Source organism: Solenopsis invicta, chromosome 14 (genome assembly GCF_016802725.1).
Source record: "Solenopsis invicta isolate M01_SB chromosome 14, UNIL_Sinv_3.0, whole genome shotgun sequence".
Taxonomy (NCBI): domain Eukaryota; kingdom Metazoa; phylum Arthropoda; class Insecta; order Hymenoptera; family Formicidae; genus Solenopsis; species Solenopsis invicta.
The window spans coordinates 2,833,945-2,849,520 of NC_052677.1; the positions used below are offsets into that span (position 1 = coordinate 2,833,945).

The 15,576-nt window shown below is 45.8% G+C and overlaps 2 protein-coding genes across 9 annotated transcripts in view; one reads left to right on the top strand and one right to left on the bottom strand.

Annotated features, from left to right (window-relative positions):
• LOC105193022 (snRNA-activating protein complex subunit 3) overlaps window positions 1–15,576 on the top strand; it is a 144,711-nt gene that overhangs the window by 78,360 nt on the left and 50,775 nt on the right. The window contains exon 6 of one of the 3 annotated variants that reach the window (XM_026140055.2): window positions 479–753. The exons of 1 other annotated variant lie outside the window; for it this stretch is intronic. In XM_026140055.2, coding sequence (XP_025995840.1) covers window positions 479–578 — 100 coding nt within the window. In that variant the 3' untranslated portion in view covers window positions 579–753. Of the gene's footprint in view, window positions 1–478; window positions 754–1,195; window positions 1,560–15,576 lie in introns of those variants that run through there. One more of the 3 variants, XM_011157339.3, reaches the window with a different exon arrangement.
• The window catches only part of LOC105193024 (protein O-mannosyl-transferase TMTC4), a 133,927-nt gene continuing 119,878 nt past the window's right edge, over window positions 1,528–15,576 (bottom strand). For 5 of the 6 annotated variants that reach the window (XM_026140053.2, XM_026140051.2, XM_039457537.1 and 2 more), the window contains one exon: window positions 1,528–1,681. In XM_026140053.2, coding sequence (XP_025995838.1) covers window positions 1,545–1,681 — 137 coding nt within the window. In that variant the 3' untranslated portion in view covers window positions 1,528–1,544. The remainder of the gene's footprint in view (window positions 1,682–15,576) is intronic. The other variant, XM_039457534.1, reaches the window with a different exon arrangement.

The window sequence follows — 15,576 nt, forward strand, 5'->3', positions numbered from 1 at the left end:
GAATAACTCCATAAGCAATTGTTAGAATACGTCACCTAATAACGAAAATAATAGAGGTAGTCATATTATCGACAGTAGCCATAATACTCTCTTCTCCTCTAATAAAAATTAAAAATTATATAAAAAATGTTTAGTCTGTACATTGCTCTCCAATTCTTGTTCACTATATGATCATCGAAGACAAAATTATCATTCATAATAGTAAAGCTTGCACATTTTTATCATTAAAAACAAAAAATTTATGAAAAATTGATTTCAATTAGAAAGTAAAATTAATACAAATATAGAAGAATATAATTTTATTTTTTATCTTATGAATTAGTGCGGAAAATGATTACAGCTTAAATATATTAACATATAATAGAAAACTATTGTGGGATCAACTAAGGGCTAGAAATAATAAGTAAAATATTTTTATTAGTGATTATATATTCTACAATGAACGCTCAAAATTCTTTTAACTCTTTTGACTTCTCAGAATCGTCTGCCCGTCCAGCTCTCGCTCACGGCTTCTTATACCTCTCGAACGGACACACACGTGCAGACGTTTTTCGAAAAGCGTTTTCGAAAGTCGCTAAGGCGCCACCGTCAAACGGCACTGAACACCGCTAATTTCACTCGCAATATCGCGATCTCATTCAATGACATCGCCGACTCTTTCAATCGATCTTTCAAACAATACCGAACCAATTTACAAAATAATGATTCTCCTTGCCGAGTCTTGCTCCGAAAACGGACACCGCATCTCATTTTTGCAACTATCTTTATTTCTTTGATCTCTCTCTCTCTCTCTCTCTCTCTCTCTCTCTCTCTCTCTTTCTTACTCTCACCCTTATTCTCTTTCTGTAATTAATATTTCCAACATCCTACACTATCAAACACAAATTTACCAAAATTACTACATTGCCATCTTACCGTAATTTTGCCGTAGTCACATTAAATCTGACGATAATTTTACATCTCTATATATAAGCGATAAATATAATTCCTTGATTGTATATGAAATAATTAACATACAATGGTGTTTAATGAATAGAATGTATTAGTTTTAATTTGATACTGGTGTTTTTTTCTATGTGTATTAAAATAGCTATAGAAACGGTTGTCCTCATCTTTGAAAAATATGTTTTATTAAATTATGTATTAAGTCATTTTATTTAATATTGTTTATTAACGAATCAATTATTTTTGTCAGGTTGATAACTGTAGATGATGTGTTAACGCCAACCGCTTATCCAAAAATAGAAAGAATAAGACCTGTTTCTGGAAAAAACTGTATCTATTGCGGAATATTTAACGTGCATTGGATTGTGACGGATCACGATAGAATACCACATGATATAAGTTACTTCTGCAACAGATGTTTTATATCTTACAATTACGTAGACGGTAAGAAAGTCGGAAATTTCAAAGCGTACAGTTATCCGTGTATACCGGAATTAATGTCAGTAATAAAAGAACCTAAGAGAAAATCTTAACAATGCTTTATGTATGTATGATTTGTGTGTTATAAATATACATGTAATATAAAAGGTGTAATAAAGTTATTTTATTGATGCCTTTAATGTGTACAATTTTTGCAAGTTATCCCTTGCGCTGTATAAATCTGGTTTCAATTGCAACGCTTTCTTATACATCTCCTCTGCTGCATTTAATTTGTTCCAACGATGATACAAAACACCTGAATAAAATATCTCTGATTTTATGTATTATCTTAAAATATTCATAATTATTTTTATCTAATATGTACATGTACATAGTAAGATATTGTAAAGTAAATGGAAGAAAATAAAGAGTGATTTTAGAAAATAAAATCCCTTATGGAAAAATATTATTGGCCTCGCGAAAAGATTATTAGAAACTATTGGAAAACTATTCGCATTTTATAGTTTCCAATAATTTTTCCGCAAGTCCAGTAGTATTTTTTCATAAGGGATAAAAAAATTAGAAATATTAACATTATAATTACATAAAATAAATTGCATAAATTTAAATATTCATATAAAAGGTCTTCATGTTTAAAGCACATGAATGAAATATTTGTAATTAAAAAATGAAGCTTTAATTGCAATTTTGTTATTTTTTAGTTTCATCTTATTTTATCATCTAAAATCACTCCTTAAAAGGTATAACAAGATAAGTATGTGTATGCTGCCCCCGCACGAATCTGGTCGAGATGTTTCCCTAAGTGATATCATGTAAAAATAAATTTTGCAAAAGATTAATATATCTGAAAAAAAATTTTTTATGAGAGTTATGGAGGTAAAATTAAAAATTGAAAAAAATGAAGTTTTTTTTAATGGATGAACCGATTTTGACGAAAAAAATATTGTAGGGATTAATGGCGTGGTGTTTAAAATGATAAATTTTGAAAAATACTGGTTGTAAAAAATTTTTAAAGTTTTATCAAATTTTTTTTTTTATAGGATGTACTTGAGATACTATCACCATTTTTCACTAAAAAAAAAATCTTTGACTTATCTAGTATAACATTTAATTTTTAAAGCAATCGGAAGAATATATCATAAAAACTTGAAACTTTTCAGCGCGTATGATTTGTCTGCTTACATCTTGTTTCGTCGTTAATGGCCACTTCCTTATAACAATATTATTTAATATTACGAAGTTGTGTTTCTTTCGTGAGCGCGGTAGAATATTGTTTATGTCGAGACGAATTTGCGACGTATTTGCTGCGTGACTGGGTCGTGCCTTGAACGAGACACTGGGTGGGAGCGGTAAAGAATTTGCGTGACACAAATTTAAGCTGGCAGAAAGTAGTTATATTTCACACTCAAAAGTTTACAATCTTTTATTGCTTGCGGACCACTTGAATCTAATAACAAACTTAGGCAGAATACGCACTAACACATGTAAAAAAGGCTTAAAGCCTTAAGGACGAAATTCAATGACCGCGCTATGCGACTTCGTGCCTTCTCTCGATAATCGCACCGCGAGGTCTCGAATATCAGAATTTAGCAAAATACTCGCCGGAGCACTTGTGCACTTCGGGAGGCACGGTTACTATAAATGACTATAACTCGCGATTGGTCATGATTATGCTTGCGATTCAATCGGAGCAAGTGTGATTACTCCGTAAGCCAGCCGGTGGAAATGGCGGCCTTTCAGGAATCGCGGGGTGTCTTGCATGAGCCTAGTTTACACCGGGTGTTTGATACGTGTACCAAGTACTATGTTCGTACTAAATTAATTTAGTTCGATGGTGTAAACGACGTATAGTCTGATACGATACGAATCAAACAGACATATCGAATCAAAGTAGTACGCATTTTCAGCACACATGTAACGCTATAAACATTTCCGTATTAAGTAATAGGCAATTTAGGTTTTCTCAAGTTTTTTTCAGTTATTGGTTATGTCTTTGTCTTCTGATAGTGAATCTGCGATAATTAGGATAATGCGCTGTAAAAAAGGACAAAATTGGGGAGATGAGGAGACGCGTGTTTCTTTTTTTAGAATTATGTACTGAAAAACAAATTTTATCAATAATGGATAGAAAAAGACATAGATACGTTGAACTTTTCCGGCTACTTTTAATTAATTTGTAAAATTTTCTACGGATATTTTAAGTACATAACCTTGAAGCTCGCCTTTAAGCAAAATTATTCTTTCTACGCAACTAAAACAACTGTTAGCGGTAAGATACTATTGATTGATGCGTACTTTATTGGAATCTTAATGATTCGTACTATTCACTTTATATTATTCGGTGTAAACACATGCAAATTTAGTGCTTGATGCGTATTAACTTGATTCGCGTATTAAAATTGCGTACAATTTAAACTAGGTCATGAGCATAGCGCGTGCGAGTGTGAAACAGAGATCTTGAGCGAGGTATGCAGCCTCATACCAATCGGAAATCTTGGGTTTTGATTAACGGTATTATTAATCCACGGAGCGACGGAGATCTTCAATGCGAGACGGCGGAAATCTTGACCGCGTGGCTGCTCTTGCGCGCGAGCGCTTGACTGCGTGCTCCTATGGCGTAGTTTGCTCGCGCGGCTCCGGAATTTTGGAGCATGATCTTTCACGTTCGGCACTTCGGCGCTTAATTACGAAGCACAATGATGGTGTTCACTTCACACGCGCGCCTCATCACCGAGACTGTAGGCCGCCGATCGCCCTTAAGAGATGGAACAAGTACGGCACGGCATGACCGTTTTTGTGAAAGATGGAGATGACAGACAATTGCGCCGGTTTAAGCTATCGTTGCGTTCAACTTCGTAATCCGAGCGTTACGATTAGACGTGATGTCATCCTCGCCTAGATTACGAGGGTGATCTATTGGTCGGCGATCGGCTGCGCGCGTCAGTGACGAGCCGCGCAGTCTACTGATAGCGCCACGTGATCGTGGCAGTGATAAGTGCTGCTACTCGGCGGAGCATTCTGGTGCTCCGACAACAGGAGCGGGGCTCGCAAGGGGCGTCGCCCCTTGTCGAATCCCGAACAAATATTATACGAATTTATGTGCGTGCGTGCGTGTGAACGCGTGTGTGCATACGCACACACATGAAAAGTAAATAATATTATTTCAATATTTTAAATTAAAGATTACTTAATATTTTATGAATATTATTAAAAGTTAAACAATGTAGCGCTTAGGGAAGAGGCCGTTAATGACGAGAGCGATTATAACTCCCATAAAACATTTTTTTTTTTTTTTCGGATATAATCTTTAGCGGCATTTATTTTTACATGACTATCAATTCATGATAAAAATCTCGGCCAAATTCGTGCGGAGGCAGCTTACACATACTTATTCTGCTATGCCCTATTCTTCCAGTTGTTGCCATACATGAAATATTTTCTATCAAATAGATCACATTTTTTGTCTCAATATTTGCGAATTTAATAAACTCAAAGTTCTTTTAAAAGCCCATAAGATAAGGACACAATGAACCTGCCACACTGATTTTAATCTCTTTCCATATGGTGAATCTACATCGAAAATAAATGTCCATTGATCTGTATCCATTTTGTTTAATGTACCTTATAAATAGTATTTTTAATGTTTAAAATTTTTTAAATAGTTGTTAATTAAAATTTTGGTTCGCGCGGCAGAGCGAAACTTTTTTCTACTAAATTCGTTCGTTCTTTTTATAAAAACTTTTACTTTTTGATATATTATTATAACAGTTCTTAACATATGAACCTGGCAATGAATTGATTCTGACAGCTAACCCAACGGCTATCGTAACATCTTGTTATTGAATTGATGTTTTATTGAAAACGTTAATTATGCATATGTAATGTACAAATATGTTTGTTACAGTCATAATTTCTTAATATAAATGTTACTGCGTATTTATATGACAACCTCAATGTCAAGAGGTATCCTTGTGATACCTTGTCATGTCACCATGCCTGAGCACGCTAAATGTCAGCTCTGTAATTCGTAAACTTTAATCGCGAATAATTTGAAAACCATTATACCCTTGACATTTTTGTATTAGGATTTTTTTTAATTTTTTAAAAAATCCGCTCATAAAAAGACAAGCAAGCTTTCTGGGACACCCTGTATAATACATGATTTTAGACTACTTTATAATTTCAGGCCTTTTTTTCTAAAAAATTAGAAAAATGTTTTAAATTTATAGCCAAGCATGTTTTGCAAAAACAGGTAAGTTAATGCTGAGCATGAATTTTCGACTAGTTGCTGTGTATTTGTTGAAAACGTAACGCATAGTCATACGTATTCAACAACATGAGAGTAGATTTGAAACATTTTATGTCAGCAGATTCAGAGCAAACGGAGAGAAACTGTTGCTCATTCTGTTGCCAACGACTTTGCTAATGACTTTTGTTCGTGGAATACATTTTGCTTTATCAATCGTTTTCGACAACATAAGAGCAACATGATGATAATAAAAAAAGGTAATGATGCTGTGCTTTTGTCCACTGTCTTGTCAGTGACAAGAACCTCGTGAAAACTTTTCAACAGCAGCCATTCCCTTTTCTATCTAATCATGACCTGATTGAGATCATGCTTGACCTTCTGGTCAACCAAATTTCGGCTTATCAGAATCAGAGATTTCGCTTGATTCGATCATGACGCCTTCCTGGCTTTCTTGTTCTCATAATTGGTACGTCATTAACACCATAGGGAACATTGATCAAAAAATTGCTCTCCTTTAGCGCTTCATCAATGATTCTATTGAAGCTCATCTCCCCTGCAAAGAATTTGTGGCTAATAACCCTTCTGCCCCCTGGCTAACTCACAACATCAAAGCCCTCTTAAGCCAAAGAGACGCCGCCAGGAGATCTTTTCTTCGTCCTTCACTTGAACGACGTGAACGGTACCGATCTCTGAAGAACTTGGCTAAATCACGTATTGATGCGATCAAAGGCCGATATGTAAGGCCTGTTTGATCGTTTTGGAGCTGGCAAAAGCCCAGCGAGACTTTGATTCGAACTACGCTTACTCGGCCTCGTAAAATGCAGATCTTCTAACGCTCATCTCGACATTTCTCCCTCAGGACCTCAACATTTTCTTTACCTCCTCGCATCTCCTCTCTCCCCTGGACTACTATTCCCCTCCTGCCTCTCTCTTAAATTTTTCTCTCTCTTCCCCCTCTTCTGGTCCCATAGCTTCATTCTCAGATCCTGAAACATTCTTCTTTTCTCTCATTCTACCAAAAAGGCTACTAGGGGCACTCAGACAAAACTCCTCTAACTCCACCGGGCCGGATGCTTTGAACCGTCGCCTCATCTTTCTGTCTTCTTTTAATCTTCCCAGTCATTCTCGGCCTGTTCAACTCCTCTTTCAACTCCTCCACCTTTCTCTCTTCCTGGAAAACATCCCGTGTCCTTCTCCTTCTTAAGACAAATCATCCTTCTGCTCCGTCTAATTATTGTCCTATCTCCCTTCTCAGCTTTCTTTCCAAGGTTCTTAAGAGGATTACCTTTGACTTTCTGGCGAACCATCTATCAACACAGTCTCCTAGATCCCTATCAAATCTCTATCAAGTTTTATAATTTCAAAAAATGAAGAACTTCGAGAAGCAAAGTAAAGAAAGATTGTGAAAAAATAAAGCTAAAGAAAATTTTTGTTTATTAAAGGAACAGGAGTCAGAGACATTATGGTGCAAAATTCGTCCTCAGCGCTATCAAAACATATGTAATTTTAATAAACCCTTTACACTCATGCTATTTTTGGTTTATCATCATCATCATCATCATCCAACCTTTTGTTCCGTCCACTGCTGAACATAAGCCTCCTTTAAAGTTTACTATTTTTTCCTATCCTGCGGCGTGTCTATCCAATTTATTGCTATTCTTTTCAGGTCGTCCGTCCAGCGAGTTGATAGTCTTCCTACACTTCGCTTGTCCGTTTTTGGTCTCCATTCCAGTAATCTTTTTGTCCATCGTTTGTCTTTCATTCTGGCTACATCCAGTCCATCTCCATTTTTGTTTTGTTATATGTTCTATAATATCGCTAATTTTAGTTTTCTGTCTTCTCAGGTCTTCATTTCTCATCCTGTCTTGCATAGTTATTCCTATTATTGATCGTTCCATCCTGCGTTGTGTGACTTTTAATTTAGTTGCCGATGATTGGATCAGTGTCAAAGTTTCCGCTCCGTATGTTAACACTGGTAGGATGCACTGATCAAATACTTTCCTTTTCAGACAAATCGGTAGTGTACTTTTAAACGTTTCTGAAAGCCTTCCATAAGCAATTCGTCCTAAGGATATTCTTTTTTGCAATTCGCATGTTTGATTGTTTTTATTGATTTTGATTTCGTGACTAAGATATATATTTTTTTTTTCCACTATTTCTATTTCCTGCTATTTAACGATATTTTGGCTAGGAACTAGCTTGGTCATCATTTTTGTTTTACTAGTGTTCATCTTCAAACCAACTTTTTCTGTTGCTGTTTGACGTTCCATGGTCATTTTCTTTGCTTTCTACAGATCATCGGCTATTATGACAATATCATCGGCAAAACGGAGATTACTTAGATATTCTCCATCAATTTTTATTCCTTTATTTTGCCACTCAAGCATTTTGAATGCGTATTCCAACACAGCTGAATAGCAAATAATTGAATCTCGTCAAGAGGGCTAATGAGAGTCAGCGCGGGTGTTTATTTCTTGTCAACGACAATTTTCAACATGTTATTTTAACTTAAATTACAATAATTCCAGACGTTTCGAGACATTTTGAGTCATCTTCAGCGCAATATATATATACAAAATAAAATCTTCTCATCAGTCAGCAAAACGGGAGGACATCGCGTCACCGGCGCCAAATCCGCTGTGGCATCTTCCCCGTGACAGTGTCGCAAGAAATGACACTTTTCTGTTCAATGATCAAACGTTTTTTACACAGAACTTGTTTAAATTGATCAAAATTTATTTGACTCACCCATTCTTGACTAATAAGGACGATAGAAGTCTTGGATAGGATTTAATTTGGTAAGAATAATTAATTCTCTTGTCACAGTATACACTCGACAACAGGTCATGCTCTCTATCGTAAGTCAAAATGTATACTGGCTGTGTGTTCGGTTTCAAAGTCTTGTTACAGATTCGCACGCAAAGACACGCAGTCGGGGGTACATAGATCAAAATAAATACATAAATACGGTCTATAAGAAAATACAAGAAAATATGAGAAAATAGAAAAGTCGTTCGCAGCTTGTCATAATGCATAAAATTAATTAAATAACGAGAATCTGATCTTATAAATTATTGACTCTGTTACAGTTTGTTAAGTAATGAGAGATATGCATGATGTAAACAATCAGTATCTGTTTGCAAATTAAGGCTATTATTCTGTGATTGTATATGTAACATTTCTGATGTAAGTCGCCTACCCAAAAACCGCTCATTGTCTAGGATTATTATGTTCTCCAATCAAAGTCATGGTTAAAATTTAATCTGTGTTCAGTGATTACGGAGTGACTGTTTGTATTCCACTTAATATGGTTACGATGTTCAGTGATTCTTGTTTTCAATTTTTGGCCCGTTTGCCCCAGTGTTACCGTTCGGGCCGCGTTTTCTCGCGGATGGCCGTGCACGTGACCTCAGCGAAGTATTAAATTCAGAGGAATAAAGGTACATTTAGACCCTCCCACAGTCAGATGAGATAAATCTATAGAGAAATTTAACAAAACTATAATTAGGCTTAATAATTAAAACAAAAAGTGCAATTAATATGATAAATCTATAGAGGAATTTAACAAGGCTATAATTATGCTTAATAATTGTAACGGTACGCGGTTTCGGTCGTTTAAAACGGTCCCTGTTCGGGCGCCATGTAACGGTACGCGGTTTCGGTCGGTTCGGTGCGGTGCGGGAACTTCGGGATCGGACCGGATAAGGCTCGTCGGTTGGTCAGGTGTTCGCAATGACTATACCCAGTGTTTTACGTAGCAAAAGACAGTGGATGCTTTATTGATAATAACAGTTGCAAAAGAGTTGACAGAATGAACAGGAACGGAAATAAAAGAACTAAAAAATAGCGAGATATGAAAATAAAAGATAATGATCGCGCTAATAACAGAGAGATCGCAAAGCGATACCGATAGAGGTAACAATATGGCTGGTACTCGGCTTACCAGTTACGCGGCGCGGTTTATATCTAATGCTAGAACTATCTATGTACAAGTTTTTCGGCTACGTTAAGAAGTTATGCGGGCGGCTTGCCCGTACGGTCGGGGAGTCGCGGGGCGCGACGGGATTGGCTAACGCGGTCGTGTACGCGTGTGCGCAAATGCGGGTCGTTGCCGGCGCGGTCGCCGCCGCGATTCGCCCAAGCGCGCCCCGTGCAAGTGGGGCGCTCGATCGACAGGTTGCTTGTGCCCTGCCGATATGGGTTACGAAGTTTGTCGGTTGAGGTAACGGTATTCGAGGACGACGTTGATTGGTCGAGAATGCTCGGCCGGTGATGATGACGAGAATGCTCGTCGAGGATATCTGAGACGACTGGTCGAGGATACTCGGCCGAGGATAGCGACGGGAATGCCCGTCGAGGGTATCGGAGTGCGACGAGAATGCTCGTCTTTAAGGAGCGATCGAGAATGCTCGGTCTGTGGACGGGTCGGATAGTCGGACGGATCTGACTTGTGCGTTCCCACTGCCGGCTTAGATATCCGAACGCGCGGTCGAGCAAGCCAATCCGCGCGCTCGGTCGGTTGAGCCGGAGTGGGAGCGTTACGGAACGCCACGGCCGGCGCGCGTGTCGCCGCGTGGTTGCACGGCGAAGTTCGGTCGTGCGCGCACGTGGTCCTCGGCTGCACTCGGCGTTCGGTGTTCGGTGGACGGAACGGAGGTGCACGGACGGTGGAGGGACGTATCGTTACATCACCCCCGAACAGGGACCGTTTTAAACGACCGAAACCGCGTACCGTTACATGGCGCCCGAACAGGGACCGTTTTAAACGACCGACTGATTATACCCAGATACAACAATGTCGTTGACAGAATGGATAGATCGCTTACCGAGAGAGCAACTCGAAGTCTTGGCCCAATCGTATCAAATTGAGGCCTCCGGTACCACTGAGGAACTCCGCCACCGAGTGAAAAATCATTTTGTCGCAATGCCCAGTCCCTCCGTACCACCGCCGGGCCCCGAATTAACAAACGCGACCGACCACGGTTCCCATAGCAAGGTGATGAACCAAATGAGAAAGTGGGGTTGCCACTTTGACGGCCGGGACCCGCTGTCCTTCCTGGAGCGGATAGCCGAACTCCAAGAGGAGTACCGATATACCGACGGCCAAATGAAGGCTGGCCTACCCGAACTTCTGAAGGGCGACGCGCTGGCCTGGTACCGGAACGAGCGTGACAGCTGGGACACCTGGTCCGATTTTACGCACGCGCTCAGACGGCAATACCTGCCCCGGCGATACCAGGCCAAGCTCGCCCGAGAAATCCAGGAGCGCAGGCAACAACCGAAGGAGCCTTACGCCAAATACGCGACCGCCCTGCAAACCATGATGCGGCGCGCAGGCGGGTTCACACAGGCCGAGAAGGTTGACCGGTTATATGAGAACTTAAGGGCCGAGTATAAGCTTTACGTGCGCCTCACCGACGCTACCGACCTCGCCGACCTGGCAGAGCAGGCCGCCGAGTACGAAGAGATCACCAGGGCGCAGGAGAGCGAGAACCGGGCAGAGAAGCGCAAAGTCACCACGGCCGCCGCCACCACCGATGAGCCTTACGACCGAAACACCGCCTGCTGGCGGTGTAAGCAGCGCGGCCATAGCCGCTTCAACTGCAAGCAACCGGCCCGAAAGTTCTGCTCGCAGTGCGGCAAGGATGGAGTCCTGACTAGGGAGTGCCATCCCCGAGCGGGAAACGCGCCACCGGCCGAGGATGCGTCCACCCCTCGGCCCGCATCCGGATAAAATCCCAGCCGCGACCGCACATTACGGTGCGCGTCGGACCGCGCCGATTCTCGGCCCTGCTGGACACCGGGGCCGAGATCTCAATGATTAACCGCCGGGTCGCCGAACACGCCAAGACCTTGCGCATCTGGCCGGAGGTCCAGAACGAGACCATCCACCTGGCCGACGGGACCACCGCTACCACGCCGGGGCGAGTCCGCCTCCCGCTGCACGTCGCCGGGCGGAGGCTGGAGCACACGTTCCAGCTCCTCCCTTCCCTGGAGAGCGACCTGCTGATTGGGACGGATTTGTGGTCCGAGCTTGGTCTCACCATCCCACCACCGCCGCCACCTCGAGCCCGACGACACCAAGAGCCTCGGCCCACGCATGGGGTCACCGCCGGGATGACCGAACGCACCCCGCAGGAGGAGCGGGAACTACAGGCGTTTCTGGCCACCGAGCTCGCTAAGTTCGAACACGTTCAAGGACCCACCGACCAGGCCGTGCACCATATCCGGGTGAAGACCGAACACCCCATTAAACAAAGGTATCGGTCACGGAACCCCGCGATGCAACGGATCATCGACGAGGAGGTCCATGCAATGGAGGCCGCCGGGGTGATCGAGCCTTCCAACAGCGCGTGGAGCTCCCCGGTGGTCATCGTCAGAAAGAAGGACGGCCGACACCACTTCTGCATCGACTTCAGAAAGGTCAACGAGGTGACCGAGCGGGACGCCTACCCCTTGCCGCATATCACACCCACGCTGGACAAGTTGCGAGGAGCCAAGTACCTCTCGACCCTCGATCTAGAAAAGGGGTACTGGCAAATCCCCCTAACGCCGGAGAGCCGTCCCATCACGGCCTTCACCGTACCGGGTCGCGGCCTGATGCAATTCACGGTGATGCCGTTGGCTTGCACTCGGCCCCGGCCACCTTCCAACGACTTCTCGACCGGATTTTGGGGCCTGAACCGCACGTATTTGTGTACTTGGACGATGTTATCATTGCCAGCCCGACCTTTGCCGACCACCTAAAACACCTAGAGGAAGTGTTCCGCCGCCTGCGCGAGGCACGCCTAAAGTTAAACCCAGGAAAATGCCACTTCTGCCGCACCGAACTAAAGTACCTCGGGCACATCGTGGACCGACGAGGTATCCGCACCGATCCGGACAAGGTCCGGGCCGTCACCGAGTGGCCAACTCCCACTAACATCCGCCAGATCCGCCAGTTTGTGGGGCTGGCCTCGTGGTATCGACGGTTTACACCGAACTTCGCCGCCATCGCGGCACCCCTTACCCAACTCACGCGGAAGAACGCTCGGTGGCGTTGGGGTCCGGAGGAGGAGCGCGCCTTCCAAAGCTTGAAAGAGGCGCTGACCACCGCACCCACCCTCGCGTGTCCGGATTTCTCGCGACGATTCCTGCTGCAGACGGATGCCAGCCAGCACGGGCTAGGCGCCGTCCTGTCACAATTCTTCGAAGACGGCGAACGCGTCATTGCTTACGCAAGCCGCTCATTGAACGGAGCCGAGAAAAATTATAGCGCGACCGAGCTCGAGTGCCTGGCCGTAGTGTGGGGAATCCGACACCTGCGGGGCTACTTGGAGGGCTACGAATTCACGGTCATCACCGACCACCAGGCCCTCCAGTGGCTACGCCGCATGGATTCTCCCACCGGACGACTCGGGCGTTGGGCACTCGAGCTCCAACAATACTCGTTTGACGTACGGTACCGAGCCGGGAAGCTCAACCGTGTGGCCGACGCGCTTTCCCGCCTGCCCTCCGTGTGTTGCAACCGAACACCGCCCGCATGTACCTGGTACCGCCGACAGTTCCGCCACGTGCTTGGGCGCCCGGAAAACTTCCCTGACTATGAGATTCGGGGGGGCCGACTTTACCGTCGTATCCTTCACTCGACCGATTTCAAAGACGAGCCGGCCGAGGCTCAGTGGAAGCGGTGCATCCCGCGACCGGAACGACCGACCATCCTGACCCAGGTGCACGATGCCCCCACCGCCGGGCACCTGGGAATCGCGAAAACTATTGCCCGAGCCGCGCGGCGTTACTATTGGCCGGGGATGTTCGCCGACATCGCCCGGTACGTCCGAAACTGTCGGAGCTGTCTGCGGCACAAACACGCGCAGACACGGCCAGCCGGACTCTTACACACGTCCCATGTCGACGCACCGTGGACACAAGTCACGATGGACTTGGTGGGACCCCTTCCGCGGTCCACTAGTGGCCATACGTGGCTACTAGTGATGCAAGACCGCTTTACGAAGTGGGTCGAGCTAAGCCCACTGCGGCGAGCGACCGCGGCGACCATTGCGCAACACGTCGCCGACCGCATCGTCTACCGGCACGGATGTCCCCGGCAGGTCATCTCGGATAACGGTAGGCCGTTCATAGGGCGACCAATGAAAGCCCTGTTGCAGGAACTAGGGGTGGAACATCGTACCACACCGGCCTACGCCCCTCACTGCAACCCCGTTGAACGAACGAACCGGACGATCAAGACGATGGTAGCACAGTTCGTGGGGAACAACCACCGCCTATGGGACCAGCAACTAGGCGCATTACAGTTCGCCTATAATACGGCTCCGCACGACGCCACCGGATACTCGCCCGCCTATTTAAACCACGGGCGCGAATTGGAAGAACCGACCGGACTCCGCGATCAACGGCCCGTACCGGCAGCGGCGCCAACCGCCAATCAACAGCGATTGAGGGAGGCCTACGAAGTCGTGCGAACCAACCTGGCACGTGCCTTCAACCGGCAAGAGCGGCACTACAATCTACGTAGGCGCGCATGGAAACCGGCACTAGGGAACACCGTATGGAAGCGGGAACATCTGCTATCCAATAAGGGCCAGGGGTTTAACGCCAAGTTGGCCCCTAAGTATGCCGGACCGTTCGAAGTCCGAAAAATACACTCGCCCGTGATCGTGGACATCCGAGACCCGTAGGGCAAATGGCACCGTCGAGTCCACGTGCAAGACCTCAAGCCGGGCACACGAGAAGCCGTTGCCGAGCAGACCGATGCAGAGGATACCGAAGACGAACAAAACGATCACACCGGAGCAGACGACGACCGAGCAGACGACGACCGAGCAGACGACGACCGAGCAGACGACGACCGAGCAGACGGCGACCGTGCGGACGACGACCGAGCAGACGAGACCCACGGCAACCATGAGACAGCAGAATCCGATGCCGATGACCCTGCCAGGAGATGAACACGTGACAATCACGTCCAGGAGCCGTGCCATCCCGAGGGAAGGAGCACCCTCTCCCAGACCCGGAGAGGTATATAAGGCGGACCAACCGATCCGGAAACCGCAGAAAGTTACCTGAAAAATGGAACAACTAGACGCACTGCTCACGGAGCCTACCAACGATGAGGAGTTCGAGGCATTATGGTCCCAAGTTATGACCATAGTGCCTCCTCGCCCGGACTTGTTCCCGGCGACGGCCGATCAACTGCCAACAGCACCGCCTCCCGCCACCGACCCGCACGGACTGCCCAGGACGATCCGGGACGCGACCACCAAGCGGCCAAAGCGTCGGGGCGTCAGCGTGCGAGCACCATCGCACGGGCTAATCGAAGAGGCCAAGAGGACGGGCCCCCGTCAGTGCCTCGTCCGAACCGCAACGGCGCCAAGGAAGGACGCCCCGGTAATAGGGGTACGGGTCCAGCGGTCCTCCGCCACTAACGCCCGGAAACTCGCCGCACTCCTGGCAGAACCTCCAGCACGGCCTGGGATGCGTCGACCGCCGTCGTCACTACCCGCAAGTCGGAAGACTGCGACACCGGCAAGGCCAACACCGCCGGCTGTCGTCCCGACTGCGCCTCCGGCCGGCACTACCAAGCCAGAACGACCAAAGCAGCGGGGGAAAGCCGGCTTAGTGGAGCTTTTCGGGGACACGCTCTCCGACCTAGAGGAGGAAAGCACCTCGACTCCGGCACCGAACCCGCATGGCCAGCCACCAGCCGCACCAGCGAGGCCCTCCGTCAAAGCTGCGGAACCAGCCACCGCACAACCAGTCGCCGCAGCTCCAGCCAGAGCACCACCAGTCGCCGCAGCTCCAGCCAGGGCACCAAGGACACCGCCAGCAACACCGGCCATCGTACCCTCCACACGGGACACTCCCCCGTCTGTACCAGTGCGAGTACGCGAGGATCTAATAATCCACGTGCCATATCACGCCGCGCGGATCTCGCGGGTGTA